Below are 19,369 nucleotides of genomic sequence, written 5' to 3'. Positions count from 1 at the left end.
TTATTTTGTTAGTCTTTAAAGTGCTACTGAACTGCTTTGTTGTTGTGATAGTATATAGACTACCACGGCTATCTCCTTGTTACTATCCTACAAGACTACAGTGGGTTGCCTACCCGATAAAGTATAAACACTGGCACAATTTTAATAGCCAGAGAAAGGTCTTGATCTCAGTAGTAAAAGTAGCAAACCAATCCAGGATCATTTTAAGTTACTGCACCTGATGGGAAATGAGGACAGTATTAGGAGTTCAGTCACTCTTTTGTTCACAGCTCCAGAGAGGATAATTCCTGCAGTCAGAAATACACAGCCCAATGAATGGAAGTAGAAGAGCACTGCAGCATTTGCAGAGTACACGTGTGACAGCTGAGGAAATGCAGAAATTAGGTCACTGTTCTCAATATAGCCTTTGGGAGTGAGAGACCTGAGGCAGCTCTCGCACTCACAGGGACTTCCCCACAACTGAGTTTGACAATGTCTCTTTGCTTTCAGCAGTCACTAGAGGTTTGGTGTCTTCCACCTCGGGGATAAGTGTAATTTGTTATTCTTCATGTGCAATGTATCACTTGTGAGAGGATGTTTCATGTACTTTGGTACAGAGGGGCTTTAAAGTACAGAGCCTTTGTAGTGAGTTTCCATACATCTCATTAAACAGGGATTCAAATATTTGTCTAATACCTAAGCATATCCGGAGGGTTTTGGTGGGTTATGGTTCATTTCCCAGTTGGATCAATGTATACTGTATTACTTCCCTCCCACAGCTATTGAAGCATCAAATAGCCCCCTGTGATGGAGTGGGGGATACGTGCATGTACAGTGTGGCTCACAGAGGGTGTGGGGCTCCTGCTGGGGGTAACCTGGCCACCAGGTGACACCTCTGGGCTGCAGACAAAGTGGGAGGTGGAGCCTGAGGGATTTGAATTGGAACTGGGAGTTGGAAGCAGTGAGTCTGAGCTGGGAGAGGGAGAGACAAAGGAGGGGGCAAGGCCCCAGCTCTGGGGGCCCCTCAGGGCCTCCTCTCTCCAGCATGGCTGGGACTGGCTGTCTCTGCCGGCTGTACTGATTCCTCTGTACGACGCTGTGTCCTGTTGGCTAGTAAACCCGCTGTTCTCCTGCTGGGTGAGAGTCACTCCTGCCTGCGGATGGGGTGCAGAGCTTGGGGAACACTGAACCCCATCACCCCCCATGAAGAAAAGGCAGAGTGTTCATTTGCCTCTTCCGTTGAAGCCTCTCTCTCCTCAGAAAACATACAGACAAGTCGAGGGTCTAAGCCAGAGTACAGGAAGAAAAGGAAGTGAATTTAACACCCAGAGTTTACTGGAAGGTGATTTCAGCTTAAAGCTCAGGCCTTTCGCTCTGGTCAGTATCAGCGCATAGTATTCAGAACTGGGTATTTCTGAATGCGATTGCTTTATGAATGTCAAATGAAAGAATGTGAGAATAGCACGTCTGTGGCACTGGTGTAGCCAGAAGGGCCCGCCTGGATGGGCCATAACTTAAGGTGGATGGGCAATAATGGGATGCAGGATTCAGCCCCAGTGACACTCCCCAAGTGGAGTGCTGGGCAGAGCAGGGTAAGCCCTGGCCCTGCTCCCTGGCTGGAGCCCAGGGTGGGCTGGTGGAGCAGGACAACCACTGGGGCATGAGGAGAGCTGTGGACGGCTGCAGGGTGGGCTTGGATGCAAAGTGGGTGGAGGCCACAGCCCACCAGTGGCTACACCCCGATGCCTGGGTCCAGCTGAACCTCTAGCTATGCCACACTGAACAGCTCCGGAACAATGAAAAATCTCTGTTCAGGTCTCGAGTGGTTTGGAAGACATAAGCTTCATGCGTGAGGCTCATTTGCATGCATTTCATACCTACTGCACTAAATTCCCCGTCTCGTTGTCAGGTGGGGCAATTACTGGTATCAGAAATCATCAGGTATAACAATAATTATTTGCACTGGGGAATGAATTAGTTCTCTGGCATTACTTGGGCCATGTACATACCAAAGGCAAGAGATCCACCTCTGTGAGAACAGGTCTGAAGGAGAGGGAATCCCTTCCTGAGGACCACAGCAGTTTTAGCACCTTATCAATCTGTGTTTATACTTGCACTAGGCAGAAGTCCATTCTTACTGGTTTCTAATGTTGACAGACAATATTGCTGTTTCTTTTTACAGCTTTGTCTTACCTTGGTACCATTTTCACAGTTGCAGGAAGTTATCAGAGGTGTGTCAGGCAATGGAGCAGGGAGCAGACAATACCCAATGACAGTGGTTACTGAGATGCCACAGGTTGGAGCTTTGTAACTATTAAAACAGAAAGTGCCAACATCATGCCCAAGTCAAACTCCAAGTTTTCCAGCAGCATTCTCCCTTTGCCTGGCTGTGAATGGTACTTGTCACCCACAGGTGGGTTTCCTTGGTTTGGGTGTGTACAGTGGGCCGGTGGCTCAGCTGCACTCATGAGCTGTGTCTACACGTGCACGCTACTTCGAAGTAGCGGCACTAACTTTGAAATAGTGCCCATCGCGGCTACACGCATTGGGCGCAATTTCGAAGTTAACTTCGACGTTAGGCGGCGAGACGTCGAAGTCGCTAACCTCATGAAGGGATCGGAATAGCGCCCTACTTCGACGTTCAACGTCGAAGTAGGGACCGTGTAGTCGTTGCGCGTCCCGCAACGTCGAAATTGCCGGGTCCTCCATGGCAGCCATCAGCTGGGGGGTTGAGAGATGGTCTCTCTCCAGCCCATGCGGGGCTCTATGGTCACCGTGGGCAGCAGCCCTTAGCCCAGGGCTTCTGGCTGCTGCTGTGGCAGCTGGGGATCCATGCTGCAGGCACAGGGTCTGCAACCAGTTGTCGGCTCTGTGTATCTTGTGTTGTTTAGTGCAACTGTGTCTGGGAGGGGCCCTTTAAGGGAGCGGCTTGCTGTTGAGTCCGCCCTGTGACCCTGTCTGCAGCTGTGCCTGGCACCCTTATTTCGATGTGTGCTACTTTGGCGTGTAGACGTACCCTCGCAGCGCCTATTTCGATGTGGTGCCGCGCAACGTCGAAGTTGAACATCGACGTTGCCAGCCCTGGAGGACGTGTAGACGTTATTCATCGAAATAGCCTATTTCGATGTTGCTACATCAAAATAAGCTATTTCGATGTTGGCTTCACGTGTAGACGTAGCCATGGAGGGATCACAAAAAAGTGAGTGACTTTTTCTGGAGTGGGATTCCCAGCAGGCTCTGGCATGCAGGGAACGTGTCTGTGTGGGGGTAGTCAGACTCCGGAGGCTGCTCATGCAGGGGTCCAAGTCAACTCACTTCACTTTCAGAAACATTTGCCCTGGGCCCCAGACCTACTGACCGGTTCCGAGGTTTCTGTGTGTGACAACATGGGGAGTTGACTCCCCTGGCTAGGTTGCAGGTGTTTCCCACTGTCCCATAGTAACACCATGTGTGTGCCTCAGTTTCCCTAGGCACAGCATCAATGAATAGGTGCAGGGGGGACTTTGTGTGCCGACTCAATGACCCTCCATACCCTTCATAACCTAGGCAACCAGGTGACACCTTCCCCCCCCCCCAGGCCTCCCTGGCCCCAGAAACAGGACAGAAGCGGAGGAGGGGCCGGGCTGGTTTGAACTGGAACTGGGCTGGGGGGTGGGGTAGTCTGGTCTGGCTGGAGAGGGAGGAAGAGGACCAGGGCCGAGCTCAGGGACACCTCTGGGCCCCTCTCCCCAAGCTGGACGGTACTGACGGCTTCTGGTCCCTGTGCTGACCAGTCTGTTCTACGCCGGGTCCCTGTCGCCTGGTCCCCGGCTGTTCCCCTGGGGAGTGAGAGCCACGTCCGCCTGCGGGCAGGGCAGGGCTGGAGACCACCCCCCACACTCAATGACCCCATGGTAACCTAGTAAAGCAGCTGCTTATGCTCTCTCTTGGTGGGATGACATCTGGGGTGACCATTGGATGTCCCCTCCCTGCTGGCTAGTCTCCACCTTGGTGGGGATTTTATTTCACTCCAGATTCTGGGACAGCGGAGTGGCTTTGGATCCGTGCCCAAGAGCCCGTGAAAGAAAGTGCGCATTGGAGGGGGGTTGTCACACAGTGCAGAACGGCGCTTGGCCGGGTGTCCGGCGTCCTGCAGCGTGATCTGTGCTCCAGCGAAGTCATCAGCAAAACTCCTGTTGTCACAGCAGTAGGGCCCAGATGTCACCTGTTCCCGACTCTGCCACTGACGCACCACGTCCTCTTGGGCAAATCACCTCTCTGTGCCCCCGTGTAACGGAGACACAGATGGTGCCCTCCGTTGCGGAGCTGTAAGGAACGGCCTGTACCGGTGCTCAGTGCAGCAGCAACGTCCTAGCTCCAGCATGAGCTGCAAATTGGTTTTTAAACCCACGCTACGGCTGTGGAGCGCTCCGCGTCATCGCGCTCATCCTTCCTGCGTCTGCCAGCTGCCCTGGTACCTGCCGCTCCCAGTGCAGGTGCCTGGCGTGGCCTGGGAGGGAGTAGCAGGCAGGCCATAGAGTTCTCCTAGGGAAGAACTGCGGGCGTACCAGTGCTGCTCCTGCACTGCAAAAACCCCACACCAAAAGGTGTGGGCAGACACAGACTCACACAGGACACAAAGCACCGCCCACCATCCGGGCAAAGGCTGCCAGCCCGTCGGGGTGGGACTGGGCAAAGGCTGCCAGCCCGGGGGGGACTGGGCGGAGGCTGCCAGCCCGTCGGGGGGGACTGGGCGGAGGCTGCCAGCCCGTCCGTGGGGCACTGGGCGGAGGCTGCCAGCCCGTCGGGGGGGACTGGGCGGAGGCTGCCAGCCCGTCCGTGGGGCACTGGGCGGAGGCTGCCAGCCCGTCGGGGGGGACTGGGTGGAGGCTGCCAGCCCGTCCGTGGGGCACTGGGCGGAGGCTGCCAGCCCGTCCGTGGGGCACTGGGCGGAGGCTGCCAGCCCGTCCGTGGGGCACTGGGCGGAGGCTGCCAGCCCGTCCGTGGGGCACTGGGCGGAGGCTGCCAGCCCGTCCGTGGGGCACTGGGCGAAGGCTGCCAGCCCGTCGGGGTGGGACTGGGCGAAGGCTGCCAGCCCGTCGGGGGGCACTGGGCGAAGGCTGCCAGCCCGTCGGGGTGGGACTGGGCGGAGGCTGCCAGCCCGTCCGTGGGGCACTGGGCGGAGGCTGCCAGCCCGTCGGGGTGGGACTGGGCTGCCCGGAGCTCGCGGCGTGGGGAAACTGAGGCCAGAGGCGCGGGGGGGGGGGGCGGTGGTTCAGCGAAGGGAGCCCAGGAGTGCGGGCTGCCGCCAGCGCCTGCCCCGGCCGGGGGCTTCTCCCGCCGCGGCCCGTCCGACTCTCGGTCCCCGACGCCGCAGAGCCGCGGGCGGCTTCCGGGGCGGGGCCGAGCCGAGCCGAGCCGGGCTACAGCCGCCCCCTGCCCGGGAAGAGGAAAGAGAGGCCGAGGCGGGGCCTTTCCCAGCCTGCCCCGGGGCGGTCACGGCCGGAGTGTCCAGCGCCGAGCGCCCAGAGCAGCCTCCGCGGCCGCCCGGCGGGATGGACCTGGACGGGCTGTTGCTGGACGAGGAGAGCAGCTTCCCCCTGAGCGGCTTCCAGGAGTTCACGGTGAGCACCGCCGCCCCCCGACCCCCTGCGGGCCCCCCGCGCCTCTCTCCGGCCCCCCCGACCCCCTGCGGGCCCCCCCTCGGCCCCCCGGCTCCCTGCGGGCCCCCCGCGCCTCTCTCCGCCCCTCCCGGCTTCCTGCGGGGCCCCCCTCGGGCCCTCCCGGCTCCCTGCAGGCCCCCCCCCGACTCTCTTCGCCACCCCCGCCCTGGCTGCGGGCCCTCCGGCCCCTCCGCCCCGCCCCGCCGCGGCCCCCCCACTCCCCTCCCCCGCCCCGGCTGTGGGGCCCCCCCAGCTCCCTCCAGTCCCCCGCCCGCCCCCTCCGGTCCGACGCTCCCCGCACCCGCCGCCGTCCCGCCATGACCTTGCCGGGCCCGGGGCTCAGCCACGCCGTGACCCGCCGACCGGAGCGAGCCGCCTCCCCTGCGCCTGGTCCGCTCGGAGCCGCGCTGCGGGCAAGTTGCTCTTCTCCCCGCCCCAGTCCCGCTTTGACAGCCGCCCCCCTCCCGCGGCCCCGTTGCCGGAGCTGGGTGTGCCCCGTACTCAAGAGTTACTCTGTATTGCTCATCTCCGCTGGGTCCTTCTTGCCCATCTCCTCCCCGGGCCCAGCAGCAGCCGCCGTCCTCCCCGTGCTTGCCGGGGCGCTGCCTTTCCCCAGGCTGGCGTACCCGCTGCGGGCAGCCGCGCCGAGCGCCGGGCCGTGGGGCGAGGGACCGCAGGCGTTCGGTTTGGCACGTCCCCGACCTGGCGGGTGCTGAGAGTCCCTGAGCCAAACCTGTATTCCACGCAAAGCCCGTCCACGTCCCTCGTCCCAGCACCCGTGGCCCTGCCTCGAGCCCCCCTCTGGCCCCAGACGCGGGGGTGTGGGGCGCTGGCGTGACCCTGCAGGCCTGCCGGCAGGTCGGGGCTGGGAAGGGAGCGGTTGCCCCTGGGCCCGACGTATCAAAGGGGCCCAGGGCACCAGCTGCTGTGCGGGCGTGGTGGGAGGTAGGCCCAGCGACACTGGGGGCTGAATGGCCCAGGCCCCACCCCTTGTAGGGCATGGAGCCGCGCCCCCCTCACCTTGCCCTGGGGCCCATGGTTGCTGTGGGCCCTGCTGTGACCCTGCAGTTGCATCCACCTGCTGCAGCCAGGTGAGGGCCCAGCTGTCTGGGACCGTGGCTGGAGCCGGGCTGGGTGGTCTGCAGGTTGGTTCTCACCCTGCCCCCCTCCCCCGTCAGTTTCTGCCAGGGCACCGGCAGCTGAGTGAGAGGGTGCGGAAGCGCCTGTACTATGGCTGGGACAAAGACTGCAGCCTGGACGGCCTCTCCAGCCCCGTGGCCGGTGAGTGGGGCGGGCCTCTGCAGGGGGATGTGCTGCGCCCAGGGTGAACGAACCCGGTCATCTGGCGGGGACCCCCGCTCGATGCTACGGCATCTCTGCAGGCCCCTGGCTCCTGAGCTGGGTCGCAGGCTGCCCAGCAGGACGCACCCTCCCAGGACACTCAGCTCCTTCCTACCGGCGCCTGGAGCCGGGCATCAAAGGGAGATTCTGCAGGTGGGTGGGAGGGTGGGGCCTGGCCGTTACCTGCTGAACTCCCTGCTGCTGGGCCAGGGAACAGGGCCTGGTGTGCTGGGGTTAATCTCTGTGTTGCTCTGCCTCTGACCTAGACATCGCCGTCGAGCTGCTCCAGAAGGCAGCTCCTAGCCCCGTCCGCAGGCTTCAGAAGAAATACGCCTGCCATGTGTCTAGGTAAGGGCCGCCCCGCCCGGCCCCTTGCCTGTAGCAGGTGGCCGGGGACCGGGCTCAGCGTTCCATGTGGTCGCCTGCAGTTTGGCTGGGGAGCCTCTTGCTGTGGGTTCCCATAGTCCGTTCCCCTTGCCAGCCCCTCACGTGCCTTCAGGAGGGGTCTGACCTGGGACTGACAGGGCACGGCCAGTCCCTGAGCTCCCTGGCGCTGGGAATGTCGTAATGCTGGGGGCGGCTCTGCATGCGCCAGCCAGGCCTTGGGCGTCCCTCCAGCCGCATGCTGGAGAGCTGGAGACACAGCTTTGCTCCGGGAGGGGCTGAGCCGTCCATCTGGTGAGGTCCCTTGCGGACGTGCCCATAAGCCCCCGTCCCGCTGGCAGTGGGGGTCACATCCTCTGCCCTGCCCCGGTGCATGGGGCCGGCGGTGGCGGCACTGGGGAACCGGCCTCGCTCTCGCCCTGCGTCACAGGGAAGCGTGCGTCTCGCCCTGCTCCATGATGCTGGCTCTGGTTTACATCGAGAGGCTCCGGCACCGCAACCCCGAGTACCTGCAGCAGATCTCCTCCTCTGACCTCTTCCTCGTCTCCCTGGTGAGCGGGGCGGGGGCTTGGGGCCAGGGGCGGGGGCGCGGGCCGGCCAGGCTCCCGGCTCTCCCGCGGGCCGTGCTGAGCGGCGCTCTGCTGCTGGGTTTCAGATGGTGGCCAGCAAGTACCTGTACGACGAGGGGGAGGAGGAGGAGGTGTTCAATGGCGAGTGGGGCGCAGCCGGCAAGGTGGACGTGCAGGCCCTCAACACGCTGGAGATGAACTTCCTGCGCGCCATTGTAAGTGCTGCTGACGCCATCCCCTGCCCTGGGGGCCCTTCTCCTGGGCCACGCAGCCCCGACCGAGCACAGGGCCTCGTTGTTCTGGGCACAGCCCGGCCGGAGCACGAGACGGTCCCGGCCCCTGGAGTGCGCTGTGGGCTGGAGTAGAGGTGCTGAGCCGGGGCGCTGAGGGCAGCTCGTGGTGGGTGAGGGCGGCCAGGCCAACTAGCAGAGGGCTCTCCCGCGTGTGCTTGGTGCTACGCAGGCTGGGGCCTCGCGCACACACCTCCTGTTGGGCTTCCAGGCAGCATCTGGCCTGAGCAGCCACGCCAGGCGCTGGTGAGTTGCTGTGCTCAGTGGGACCGGGGGGAAATCGGGGGCTGCCTGGCACAGGAACGGCTGATGGAAGAGGAGAGGGCTGGGAGCTGCCGCCCCTTCCCCAGGTGCTGCAGGACTGCTCTGCCGTCCCCGTTCCCTTCCCCCGTGAGCCAGGGGCTCGTCCCGCCTCTGGCCTGGAAAGACCAGATGTCGGGGGGGGCCTGGCGCAGCCCACCCCTGCCAGCACAGACGGTGCCCCTCATCCCAGCCCTGCCCCGCCCCCCCGCTGGCCAGGAACTCCGGGGGCTGCTGTCAGGGCAGTGTGTGCAGCTGCCAGCAGGAGGCGCTCCTCAGGACGGAGCCATGTGGGGCAGCAGGGGCTGGCGGGAGGAGGGGGCGCTGGAGCGGAAGGGGGATTTGCCCCGGGCGGCAGCTGGCACAGGAAATGGCCGTGTGGGAGGGCCCGGTGGCTCTGCAGAGTTGGCTCCATCTTGGGGATGTCACGTTTCCAGCAGCTCGTTGGCCTGTGGCTCTCTCCAGCCTGGGATCTGCCTCCCCTTGGCTCCTGGCCATTGTACACCCTGCTGTGGCTGTGCTGGGCTTCCTGGCCACCTGGCTTTGCGCAGGCCAGCGAGTGTTCCTTCCCGCTGACGGGGCAGGAGCGGCACGGAAGGGGATTCCTGCTCCCCAGCGGCACTTGTCCAGGACCCTGCCCAGCCCTGGCTGGGGAGAGCAACGACGGGGGGGCTGCAAAGCCCCCAGCCCAGCTGGGACATGGGCCGAGAGCAACTGCCGGCTCGCTCTTGTTGGCTGGCCCCCAAGCCCCGTTTAACCCCACTCAGCACATGCTGGTGGGGGCAGGGTTTCCTGGCCTGCCTCGGCAGATACCTCCCTCCCTCTGGCCTGACGCTTCTTGCCCCCCTGCAGGACTGGAGCCTGTACACTGACCCCAAGGAGCTGTTTGAGGTGCTGAGCTGGCTGGAAGGATGGTAAGCTGGCGGGGATGGTAACGGGAGAGGCCTGGCTCTCAGGAGATCTAGCACCTCTGCACCTTTCCCATCTGCTGGGGCCTGTGTCAGCACCCTTCCTGCTGTCCAGAGCAGCCCAGGTGCAGACTGATGGCTGGCCCCAGGTGCCTGAGTGTAATACATGGGGGGTTCCCAGGCACTGCTGAGAGAGACAGACCTGGGCAAAATGCTTTAAACAGGCTGGCAGCCCAGACTGGGGCCCTCCACTCTAAGGCACCGAGCACCTCTGCTGCCTCTCTGGCCAGCCAGCCGTCACGCCAGCAAATCTCTCAGGCTGCCCAGCTTCCCTGGTGCCCAGGTCCGTCCCCTCCTCGCACAGGTGAGAGGCTATGAAAGCCAGTCTCGCCAAATCTGGACAGGCTCTTCCAGTCACATTCCCAGGGCAATGGAGATTCAGCTCTTACCCAAAGCAGCAGGCTGGGCCGGTGCTTTAGAACCTGAAATCTAAGGAGTTACTAATAACAGAGAGAAAGAAAAGAGTCAGAGTGAAGCCGTTAAAGGAATCAAATTACCGAAACCAATTGCAAAGGACTTGGTGCAGGCAGCAGCTGGTGGAATAACCTGCTGTCTTCATCGTCTCTGCAGTCCATCCTTGGGTGGGGAGGGTCATTGATCCCTCTGGCCTCAGCTCATAGCAGAGACGTTCATGCCAAATGCAGACCAGACAGTGCTTCTCAGTGTCCCTTCTCTAGCCATGCCCATGTGGAGGGCAGTCCCTGCCTGGCATCACCTTCTCAGTGGAGAACCCCATGATTGGGTCACCTGGCAATGTCCGTCCTTGGGGCGTTCTGCCACTGGCAGGCGACGTGTCCACAGCTGAATTCCTAAGGTGTGGATTGGAGCCGGATGAGGCCCTTCCTCTGTCCTTCCAGCTTTGCCTCCTATTGTGACGTAACATTTCTAGTACGAGCCCAGAGCCGGTCCTACAGCTTCATGTGCCAAACTGGTGCAGGCGTCCCAGCAGCACAACCAGATTCAGCGACTCCCTGGCCTTCGTCAGAGACCTGACGTGCCCGCCTTGGCGCACGGGGCGGTGCAAACCTCGGCCAGTGCTCACACCAATGGTCCTCATGCTCATTTTAAAATCCGATAGCGTCACACTTAGGTGCAAGCCACAGCTTGTCTGAACTGGCCTGGATCTGCCCGCCGGAGCCAGCCTGCGTCCTCCCCAGCAGGGCTTCGAGGGGCGTTGCATGCCAGGCTCCGAAGCAGGGAGGAGGAGGGAGCTGGGGTTTGGAGTGCTGCCCAGGGCCTGCTGCAGAGAGACAGAGGCTCTGCCAGCTGCCCCCATTCACTGAAGGGGACTGGTTAGCAGGAGGGTGTAAGTGTAAGTGCTTTTCCTTCCTCTCAGTGTGGCAGAGCAGCAGGGCACCCAGCGTGGCTGGTTCACCTACACGGACCTGTGTGTCCTGCTGGAGCAGTCCCTATGGCAGCATGCCCTGGGCCAGTTCTACCAGCAGGTGGCAAAGGTAAGAGCGGGCTGGGCCGCGAGGCCAGAGGGAGCCCACCTAGAAGGGGGCGCCGGGGAGGAGGACAGCTGTGAATCCATGGGCCAGTGCCGGGAGCTGGCTAAGGGGGCGGCTGTCAATGGGCTGCTCCCTGCCGGCGGGAATGGGAGCTGCTGAGGGTGTGTTGAGACTTTCCCTCGGGCAGGCTTTTGGCGGACGGTTTTCCATGGAAATTGCGGCTTTTGTTGTTGCTGAAAAGCCCCAAACGCCTAAAAATAGATGTTTGTTTTTTGCTTTGGGAATGCTGCCACAAAGCCTCCTGGGAGATGAAGCTCCCTGGCCTCTTCCGTGTGCTGGACTACGTGTCCCATGATTCCTCCCAGTCAGGGACTCCCATCATGCACCAGTGTCTACGGGGGGGGCACGGGGGTGGGCTGGTGCCTCATGGGAGATGTAGTCTGCGAGGGGAGCCTGACCCTGGAGGATGCATTGCAAGGTGCAGGCAGTGTTTCCGGGTGGAGAAAGGAGGCTTTTGGCCTCTGGTTTTTTTCCAAAAGGGGGAAAAGGTCCTTGAGAAGATTCGCTGCCCACGATGGTCCCTCTTTGCCAACCCTCCCTCCATCTTTGGGCCACAGAGCCAGAGGGGTCAGCTTGGGGCACACCAGCTGGCAGCGGGTACTGGTCCGCTCCCCTTTCTTCCCAGCAGCTGAGCGCCCTGGTTCCAGTCGATGCCCCTCGGGGGGTTTGCTTTGCCAGAGGCTGCTGACCTGTGCCCCTCCAGCGCCTTGCGGGAACTGTGTGGCTGCTTCTGGCCCATCCCCTGAGCGGGGCAGGCAGAAGAGGCGCTGGGTGACCCGTCTCTCTCCCCCTGCAGCTGGCCTGCTTGCTGGGCGTGATGTACCTGACTGGCATCGCTGCAGTCTACGCCTCTGTCACCGTGGTGCACCAGGTCATGCAGGAGGGGAGCACCAGCCCCATTGTCCGATGGCCTCTGGGGTTCCCCAAAGCTGGGGGGAGGTCGCTGGGCTCAGGGGCCTCCCTCGCCCCCTTTGTCAGCCCCCTGCTGGATCCCGGCCTGGGGCTCCCTGATCCCTCACCTCACTCCTGCTCTGACAGCATCTCCCGGCCACTGGTGGCAAACAGGACGGTGGAGGAGCAGCGCTGCCCAGGCAGTGGGGTCCCAGCGGCAGCACTGTACCTGTGGGGCAGCGTGCTGACCGCCCTGTCCTACGTGGAGGCCCCAGGCTCTGCCCCGCAGACGCGTCCCCAGCAAGAGCCCCCTCCCTGCCCGCACTGCCTGAGACACCGCAGAGAGCACAGCCCCTGTGAGAGAGCCAATCACACCAGCCCTTGCAGCCCCCCTGGCCTGGCCCTGGTCCCCGCTTGCCTGACACTCCACTGCAGCACCTGGGGCTGGCATCCATCCCCCAGTGCCCCGGACTGGCCCAGCCCTCTGGGTCTGCAGCAGTGCTCCTTGGAGGCCGCGCTGGGCTTGGGCCGGATCAAGACCTTCATCTTCCCCAGCTAGGGCTGCACGGTGACTCATGCGGCCCTTGGAGAGGCCCTGGCCTGTGGGGCGCCAAGGGCCTGGGTCCAAGCCAGCTTTTGTACCCCAGCCTTCCCTTGGCCAAACCTTTCAGCTCAGCTGCGGGGAGGATCTGGCTGTGTGGGGTGTGGAGGGTTGGTGGCCACAGGGTGCAGAGTCTGTCCTGGGGATTGGGGTGCCCCAGGCAGGGGAGGGTACAACCCACCCCCACCCCCACCCCGCTGGTCCCTGCTGGTGAGCAGGGATTTTGGCCTGCTGCACAGAGCCGGGTGTGGGAACAGGGCTGGCAGGTGAGGCTCTGGGCCCTGGGGCTGTACAATAGAGAACCCAGGAGACTGGAAGGACGCAGGGGCACTTGGAAGGGGCTGGGGCCCTGGTGGGGGAGGGAAGGTGCCCTCCCTGCAGGCTGAGAGTGACCATGCCTGGAGCAGATCTGCTGGGGATGGGGAAAAGTGGCCGGCCCCAGCTGAAGCTGGTCCCACCTGGGAGCCCAATCTTTTCACGCTGGATTTTACAGCTCTTTCTCACTCTTTTGTAGATGAAAGTCTCTTCCAATAAAGGTAGCTCTGGTCGCAAGCCTGTCTCAGCCTCTTCCTCCTTGTGCCCCCATGGGTCACAGGCCCGGGGCCACTTCCCCACCACTGAACTGCAGCCACCCGGCAGCTGGTGCAGAGTCTGCCGGTAAACCCCTGCCCCGGCTTCCCCAGGAGAGGAAACAGCCAGGGCCAATGAGTCCTGTCTCTGCGTGCCCTGCTCGAGGGGCCGAGTCCACCCTGCCAAACCCCACAGCCCCAGTGCTTCCAGCGCTGGGCAGCATGAGCTGGGCCCTGTGGCTGGGAGCGGTGTTCCCACCCGGGGCAGGGCCTGGCCCTGGTATGTGTCTTGTGCAAGGTGGAGAGTAATGGCGCTAGTGATGCTATGGGGAGAGTCCTCCCTGGCTGCAGCATAGTGCCCGTCCCCCTTCGGGCTGCTCTGCCCCTAGCAGTGGTGCAAAGAGCTTTCCCTCCCTTCTGCAGCGCGGGGCCCTGCTAGCAATGCACGGCGATGGCTGACCCAGCCCCGACCGGCTCCCGGCAGCGCGGGGCCCTGCTAGCAATGCATGGCGATGGCTGACCCAGCCCCAACCGGCTCCCGGCAGCGCGGGGCCCTGCTAGCAATGCATGGCGATGGCTGACCCAGCCCCAACCGGCTCCCGGCAGCGCGGGGCCCTGCTAGCAATGCATGGCGATGGCTGACCCAGCCCCAACCGGCTCCCGGCAGCGCGGGGCCCTGCTAGCAATGCATGGCGATGGCTGACCCAGCCCCAACCGGCTCCCGGCAGCACAGGGCCCTGCTAGCAATGCACGGCGATGGCTGACCCAGCCCCGACCGGCTCCTGGCAGCGCGGGGCCCTGCTAGCAATGCATGGCGATGGCTGACCCAGCCCCGACCGGCTCCCGGCCGCGCAGGGCCCTGCTAGCAATGCATGGCGATGGCTGACCCAGCCCCGACCGGCTCCCGGCAGCACAGGGCCCTGCTAGCAATGCACGGCGATGGCTGACCTGACCCCCAACCGGCTTCCGGCAGCGCGGGGCCCTGGTAGCAATGCACGGCGATGGCTGACCCAGCCCCGACCGGCTCCCGGCAGCACAGGGCCCTGCTAGCAATGCACGGCGATGGCTGACCTGACCCCCAACCGGCTTCCGGCAGCGCGGGGCCCTGGTAGCAATGCACGGCGATGGCTGATCCAGCCCCCGTTCTTCAGGCCCCAGCTGCCCTGTGTGGGGAATGGGGTTGGCTCTGGCCCCAGCATTCAAAGATCCCATGGCCTGGTTCCCACCCACAGGGGCTGCCTGGCAGCTGTGCCCGGCGTGTGCCAGCTCTGCCGGGTGCCCCTGGGGAATTCGTGGCTCCTTTGCCCTTTGCTCCCTGTGTAGTGGCCAGTTAATAAGTGAGCTCGGGGCCAAGCAGGGGCTGTGTCTGCAGGGCCCAGCCCAAGGGAGTCGCCTGCCCGGGGTGGGGGAGGCGGGAGCAGGACGCTGGGCTGTAATAACCTCCGTGGGGTAAATGGGCCCAAGGAGGCCCCGTGCCCCAGTCACTGCCCAGCCTGACCCAGTGTTGCCACAGGGGGGTGGAAGGGCTGGTTGGGAGCCCACAGCTGGGCTGGGCTGCAGCCGGCTGGGGTGGGGGCAGGGAGCACCTGGCGAAGGGGGACGAGCAGCAGGCAGAGCCTTTGGGACAGCTGGGGGGCACCAGGCCTGTGTGGGGGGAGGGGCTGTAAGACCCCCCTGCTGTGGCCGGGGGAGGGGGAGAGGGTAGCTGAGACTGGGGGCTCGGGGGGGGCAGAGAGCCGCGAGGAGCTGCCCTTTGCAGCCCCCAGCCTGGCACAGGGCACCGTGGCACTGCCTGGCGGGCCTGGCCCTGGTCACAGCCCTGCGTCCAGCCGCAGCCGCGCCAGGTTAATGGCTAACCGGCTGGGATCCAGGCAAAGGTCGCCTCGCACCGGCCTCCCGTGCTGGAACGTGAGCCCTGCCGGTCCCCTCCCCACAGCTGCCCTGTGCCAGAGGGGGGCCCGGAGCCTAGGGAAGGGGCAGCATGAACGGGGGCTGCTGGAGGAGCCGAGCCTCCCGGCGCCCCCTGTGCAGCTCCTACTCCCTGCTGGAGATGCCCCCATGGGGCCTGAGCTGCTGCTTCGCCCTGCAGGTGAGAGCGGCTGTGGGGAGGGGATTCACGGGCTGCCGTGGGGTGCAGGGGAGGTGGTCCCTGTGCCTGAGAGCACGCCCGGCCCCGCAAGCGTCCCGGGGAACAGCCGGTGGGTGGGGAGCGGGGCTCTGCCCGTGCGACGCCGGAGGGGTTCTCTCCGCACGGCTGGGGCAGCCCCGGGCTGGGGCAGGTGGGAGGGACCTGGCCCTGCCGGCGCTTCCTGCAGCTCAGCCGGGCAGGTGCCGCGTTGTGCTGGGATCCCTGGCGGTAGCCGGGGAGGGATGGGGGCGAGACACAGCTCCCCACTGCGCAGCGCTCTCTGCGGTGCCGAGAGCCTGGGGATCCCCCCCGCCTCAGCTGCCGGCGGCACCCTCGGACTGACACGGGGCCAGCTGCTCCCCCACCTCAGCCCTGGCACCAGCCTGGCACGATGCCACCCTGGTTCTGTGGCACGCGGTACTCAATGGCTCACTGGAGCCTCTGCCAGTGTAACCCCTGCAAACAGGCGCCCTGCCCTACTCTGCAACCCCCTGTGCCCTGGGACTGGGGAAACTGAGGCATGGGCCCAGCGCCTCAGTCATGCTGGGACTGGCCCTACGCTTGGGGCTGTGGGTCACCCCCGGTGTCACTGACTGGGCAGGGCTGTGGCCTGGTGCCCTGATTTGCTGGCTGCTCCAGTTCCAAGCCCGGTTCCTGGGCCCAGCCAGGTACGGTCTCTGCTCTCTTCACTCCGAGTGGGGTCCGTAACGGTGAGGGCAGGGGCCAGGGGACCCTGCAGCACAGGGCTGAGGGGCACCCAAGCAGCCATGGCAGGGGGGAGCCCAGGGTTACGGCTGCGGGGACAGGGGCTGCGAGTTGGGATTGTGGGGCCCCAGCAGAGATGTGGGGGGAGGCCAGGTCTGGGGGGGGCAAGGGCTGCGGGTTGGGATTTTGAGGCCCCAGCAGAGATGTGGGGGGAGGCCAGGTCAGGGGGAGGCAGGGGATGGGGGTTGGGATTGTGGGGGGAGGCCAGGTCTGGGGGGGCAGGGGCTGGGAGTTGGGATTGTGAGGCCCCAGCAGAGATGTGGGGGGAGGCCAGGTCAGGGGGAGGCAGGGCCTGGGGGTTGGGATTGTGGGGGGAGGCCAGGTCTGGGGGGGCAGGGGCTGCGGGTTGGGATTGTGAGGCCCCAGCAGAGATGTGGGGGGAGGCCAGGTCAGGGGGAGGCAGGGCCTGGGGGTTGGGATTGTGGGGGGAGGCCAGGTCTGGGGGTGCAGGGGCTGCGGGTTGGGATTGTGGAGGGAGGCCAGGTCAGGGGGAGGCAGCGGCTGGGGGTTGGGATTGTGGGGGGAGGCCAGGTCAGGGGGAGGCAGCGGCTGGGGGTTGGGATTGTGGGGGGAGGCCAGGTCAGGAGGAGGCAGGGGTTGCGGGTTGGGATTGTGGGTCAGGACTGAGTGGCGCTGAGCTGGGGGGAAGGGAGCCCAGGGCTGTGGGTCAGGCCGGAGGGGCACCGCAGAGCTGTGGGGCGGGAGGCAGAGCTGGGGGGGCGCCCTATGCTGCACAGTGGCAGGCCCTGACACACCCTGGCCTCCCTGTCCGCAGCACCTGGCTGTCCAGGCCTCCCTCCTCTGCATCTTCCACCTGCTCCTGCTCCCGGCCCTCCCCGCCGGGGACCAGAGCCGGAACTGGAGCGAGGTGCTGGCCCAGAGCCTCTTTGCCTGCGGGGTCTCCACGGCGCTGCAGACCAGCCTGGGCAGCAGGTGAGCCAAGGCCCCGGGAGTCCCTGCAGCTGTGGGGCTGGGCAGGAGGGGCCCAGCCTCCCCGACGCCTGGCCCTGCGAGCAGCTGGAGGCAGCACGTGAGCCAAGGGGGCATCTCTCCACACTGCCCCATCTCTGCGTCCTGCTGTGCTGGGGGAACCCAGCCCTGCCAGGAGCCCCCCACCCATCCACTGCCCTGCTGATCTGCCTCTCGTCTTGCCTGGCAGGCTGCCCTTGGTTCAGGCGCCGTCCTTCGAGTTCCTGATCCCTGCCATGGTGCTGAGCCGCCATGCGCCTGCCACAGGCCGGAACGGTGAGCAGAGCCTGTGGTTCGGCCTGGGCTGCAGGGGACAGGGATGGGCAGGTGCCAGGCCTGGCCCATGGGGATGTGGGCACGTGGGTGCCAGGCCTGGTCCATGGGGAGGTGGGCATGTGGGTGCCAGGCCTGGTCCTTGGGGAGGTGGGCATGTGGGTGCCAGGCCTGGCCTAGTTGCCAGCCCACCCTCTGCACCTCCCACTGCAGGGGATCACACAAGCTGTGCTCTCCTGGAGTCCGGGTGGTAAGGCCAGAAGGAACCACTTCGTCCTGTGTTTCCCTGCCAAAGCCCCTTGCCATGCGTCCTGCTCCAGCCCTGGGATGGGCGGTGCTTTGGGAGTGAAGGAGAATCTCCCACGGCCCTGGGATGCTGCCCCGATGGTCCCTTGCCCCCCTGGATAGGCTGCCTCTTCCTGCCAGCCTGGGGTTGTCTTGGACCAGCCGCTGGCCTAGGCTGCAAGCTCAAAGCCGGTCACTGTAGTCCTGGCCAGCTCGGCTGGGCGAGGAGACAGGGGCCTGCTGTGGCCAGGGAAGGAGAAACAGGGCCAAGGGGATGAGGGGCTGTTTAGTCCCAGCTTGCTCTTATTCTTTGCTCTGCTGGAGACCATCTGCTTGGTATCACAATCTCCTGGGCGGCTTCTCCTTGCAGCTGCTCCTGGGCATGGCAGCAGAGGGGGGCAGGGCCCCTGGCTCGGGGCACAACGTAGTCCCTCATTGGGATGTTGCAGCATCAGCCGATGTGCTGCCCTGCCCCAGCCTGGGGGCTGGAGGAGTCGGGCTCTGCTTTGCTTGGGGCGTTCGTAGCTGATGTTTCGTAACCCAAAGTCACTTGAAGCCCAGCCATAAGAACAGCCCGCTGGGGTCAGACCAAGGATCTGTCCAGCCCACAGTCCTTCTTCCCACAGCAGCCCACACCAGGTGCTTCAGCACAATTACTGAGTGGTGCTCATGTTGCCCAGTCAGAGCTTCTGGCACTCATAGGCTGGGGAACCCCTGGGCACGTGACCCTGACTCTTTCGGCTAACAGTGATTGAGGGAGCTGGTCTCCAGGAAGTTCTGCAGTTCTTTTTTGAACCCAGTTCTGCTCTTGGCCCTCACAACACCCGCTGGCCAGGAGCGCTGCGGGTTGACCACACGTTGGGTGAAGATGTCCTTCTTTTGTGTGTTTGAAACCTGCCACCCGTTTGTTTCACTGGCTGGCCCCCGAGTTTTCCATTACGTGAAGGAGTAAACAACACTTTCTGGTACCCTGTCTCAGCAGCTGGCGTGGTTGTATAGACTTCTGTCGTATCCCCTCCATAGCCCCCTCTTTTCTGAATTGAAGAGTCCTAATTGTTTGACTATCCCCTGGTATGGAAGCTGTTCCCGTCCCCTGGACCGTGTCTTGACTGGTTAGACACTGAAAACCCTGCGTCTTGGCAGGGGTTAGAAAAGGAAGCCTGGATGGTTCCCTCTGACTCTGTTCGGTGAGTTTGGCATTGCCGCTGGCCTGCTCTGAGCCCTCTGCAGTTCCACCATCTCCTTTTTTTTTGGAAGGGCAGTGAGCCGAGGGGCAGGCCGGATTCAAGCGCAGGGTGTACCAGGGTTCACACAGTGGGCTTATGATATTTTCTCTTGTTTTTTCTCCAACCGTGCCATTCGCTTTTCTGACCACTGCTGCATATTGAGCTGTAGTTTTCAAAGCACAATGCCTGGCGATCCCGGATCTCTGACCTGAGGGAGTGGGGAGAGCTAATTTAGACTCCCTCATGGTCAGTGTTCCTCCTAATCTTTTCCAGCCATGTGCAGAATAATTTTATGTGCCCGAGATGTGTGCGGGTGGGCACCACCAGGAGAAACACAGACCTGGCTGTGGGCGCACTGAGCGGCTCATGGGGACCGCCCCTCATTATCTGTTGCGTTTAGGGTTCTGTTTTCCCGTGCGAATTACTGTGCACTCACTAATCAGGAATTTCATCTGCATTTGTTTCCCTGTCACCCAGTTTTGTGAGCTCCCTCGGTAACGCTGTGCAGGCAGTTTGGGGTTGAAATATCTTGAGTAATTTTGTAGCGTCTGCAAACTTTGCCAGCAGTGATCACTAGGAACAGAGTGGTCGCCCTGTTAGCCTGTACGTAGCCTAGCAAACCAAACCAGCAGTCCTGGAGCACTTTAAAGACTAACAAAAGAATTTATGAGGGGCTGA

The 19,369-nt window shown here is 63.5% G+C and overlaps 2 protein-coding genes across 5 annotated transcripts in view; both read left to right on the top strand.

Annotated features, from left to right (window-relative positions):
* Positions 1-5,424: 5,424 nt before the first annotated feature.
* Positions 5,425-13,028, top strand: CNPPD1 (cyclin Pas1/PHO80 domain containing 1). Its single transcript, XM_075001773.1, has 8 exons — positions 5,425-5,582; positions 6,800-6,902; positions 7,229-7,310; positions 7,777-7,897; positions 8,002-8,130; positions 9,358-9,419; positions 10,810-10,927; positions 11,781-13,028. Exons 1-8 carry the CDS (start codon positions 5,514-5,516, stop codon positions 12,432-12,434), a joined length of 1,338 nt encoding a protein of 445 aa, XP_074857874.1. The 5' UTR covers positions 5,425-5,513; the 3' UTR covers positions 12,435-13,028.
* A 1,931-nt stretch (positions 13,029-14,959) lies between these two features.
* SLC23A3 (solute carrier family 23 member 3) overlaps positions 14,960-19,369 on the top strand; it is a 41,225-nt gene continuing 36,815 nt past the window's right edge. For 3 of the 4 annotated variants that reach the window (XR_012646425.1, XM_075001591.1, XM_075001590.1), the window contains exons 1-3: positions 14,960-15,134; positions 16,714-16,871; positions 17,098-17,183. Coding sequence is in view for 3 of the 4 variants with exons in the window: in XM_075001591.1 (XP_074857692.1) it covers positions 15,027-15,134; positions 16,714-16,871; positions 17,098-17,183 (352 nt within the window). In the remaining variant the exon portion in view is untranslated. The remainder of the gene's footprint in view (positions 15,135-16,713; positions 16,872-17,097; positions 17,184-19,369) is intronic. The other variant, XM_075001592.1, reaches the window with a different exon arrangement.

This window comes from Carettochelys insculpta, chromosome 8 (assembly GCF_033958435.1).
Source record: "Carettochelys insculpta isolate YL-2023 chromosome 8, ASM3395843v1, whole genome shotgun sequence".
In the NCBI taxonomy this organism is placed as follows: Eukaryota; Metazoa; Chordata; order Testudines; family Carettochelyidae; genus Carettochelys; species Carettochelys insculpta.
Note: the sequence above shows the minus strand (reverse complement) of the source record. Positions and strands in the feature narration are given on the sequence as shown.

Excerpts from the sequence above, each read along its gene's own strand:
- CNPPD1 (XM_075001773.1), top strand. The coding sequence starts at position 5,514 with ATGGACCTGGACGGGCTGTTGCTGGACGAGGAGAGCAGCTTCCCCCTG. Across the intron at positions 8,131-9,357 it reads TGAACTTCCTGCGCGCCATT|GACTGGAGCCTGTACACTGA; the intron begins GTAAGTGCTGCT and ends GCCCCCCTGCAG. Across the intron at positions 9,420-10,809 it reads CTGAGCTGGCTGGAAGGATG|TGTGGCAGAGCAGCAGGGCA; the intron begins GTAAGCTGGCGG and ends CCTTCCTCTCAG.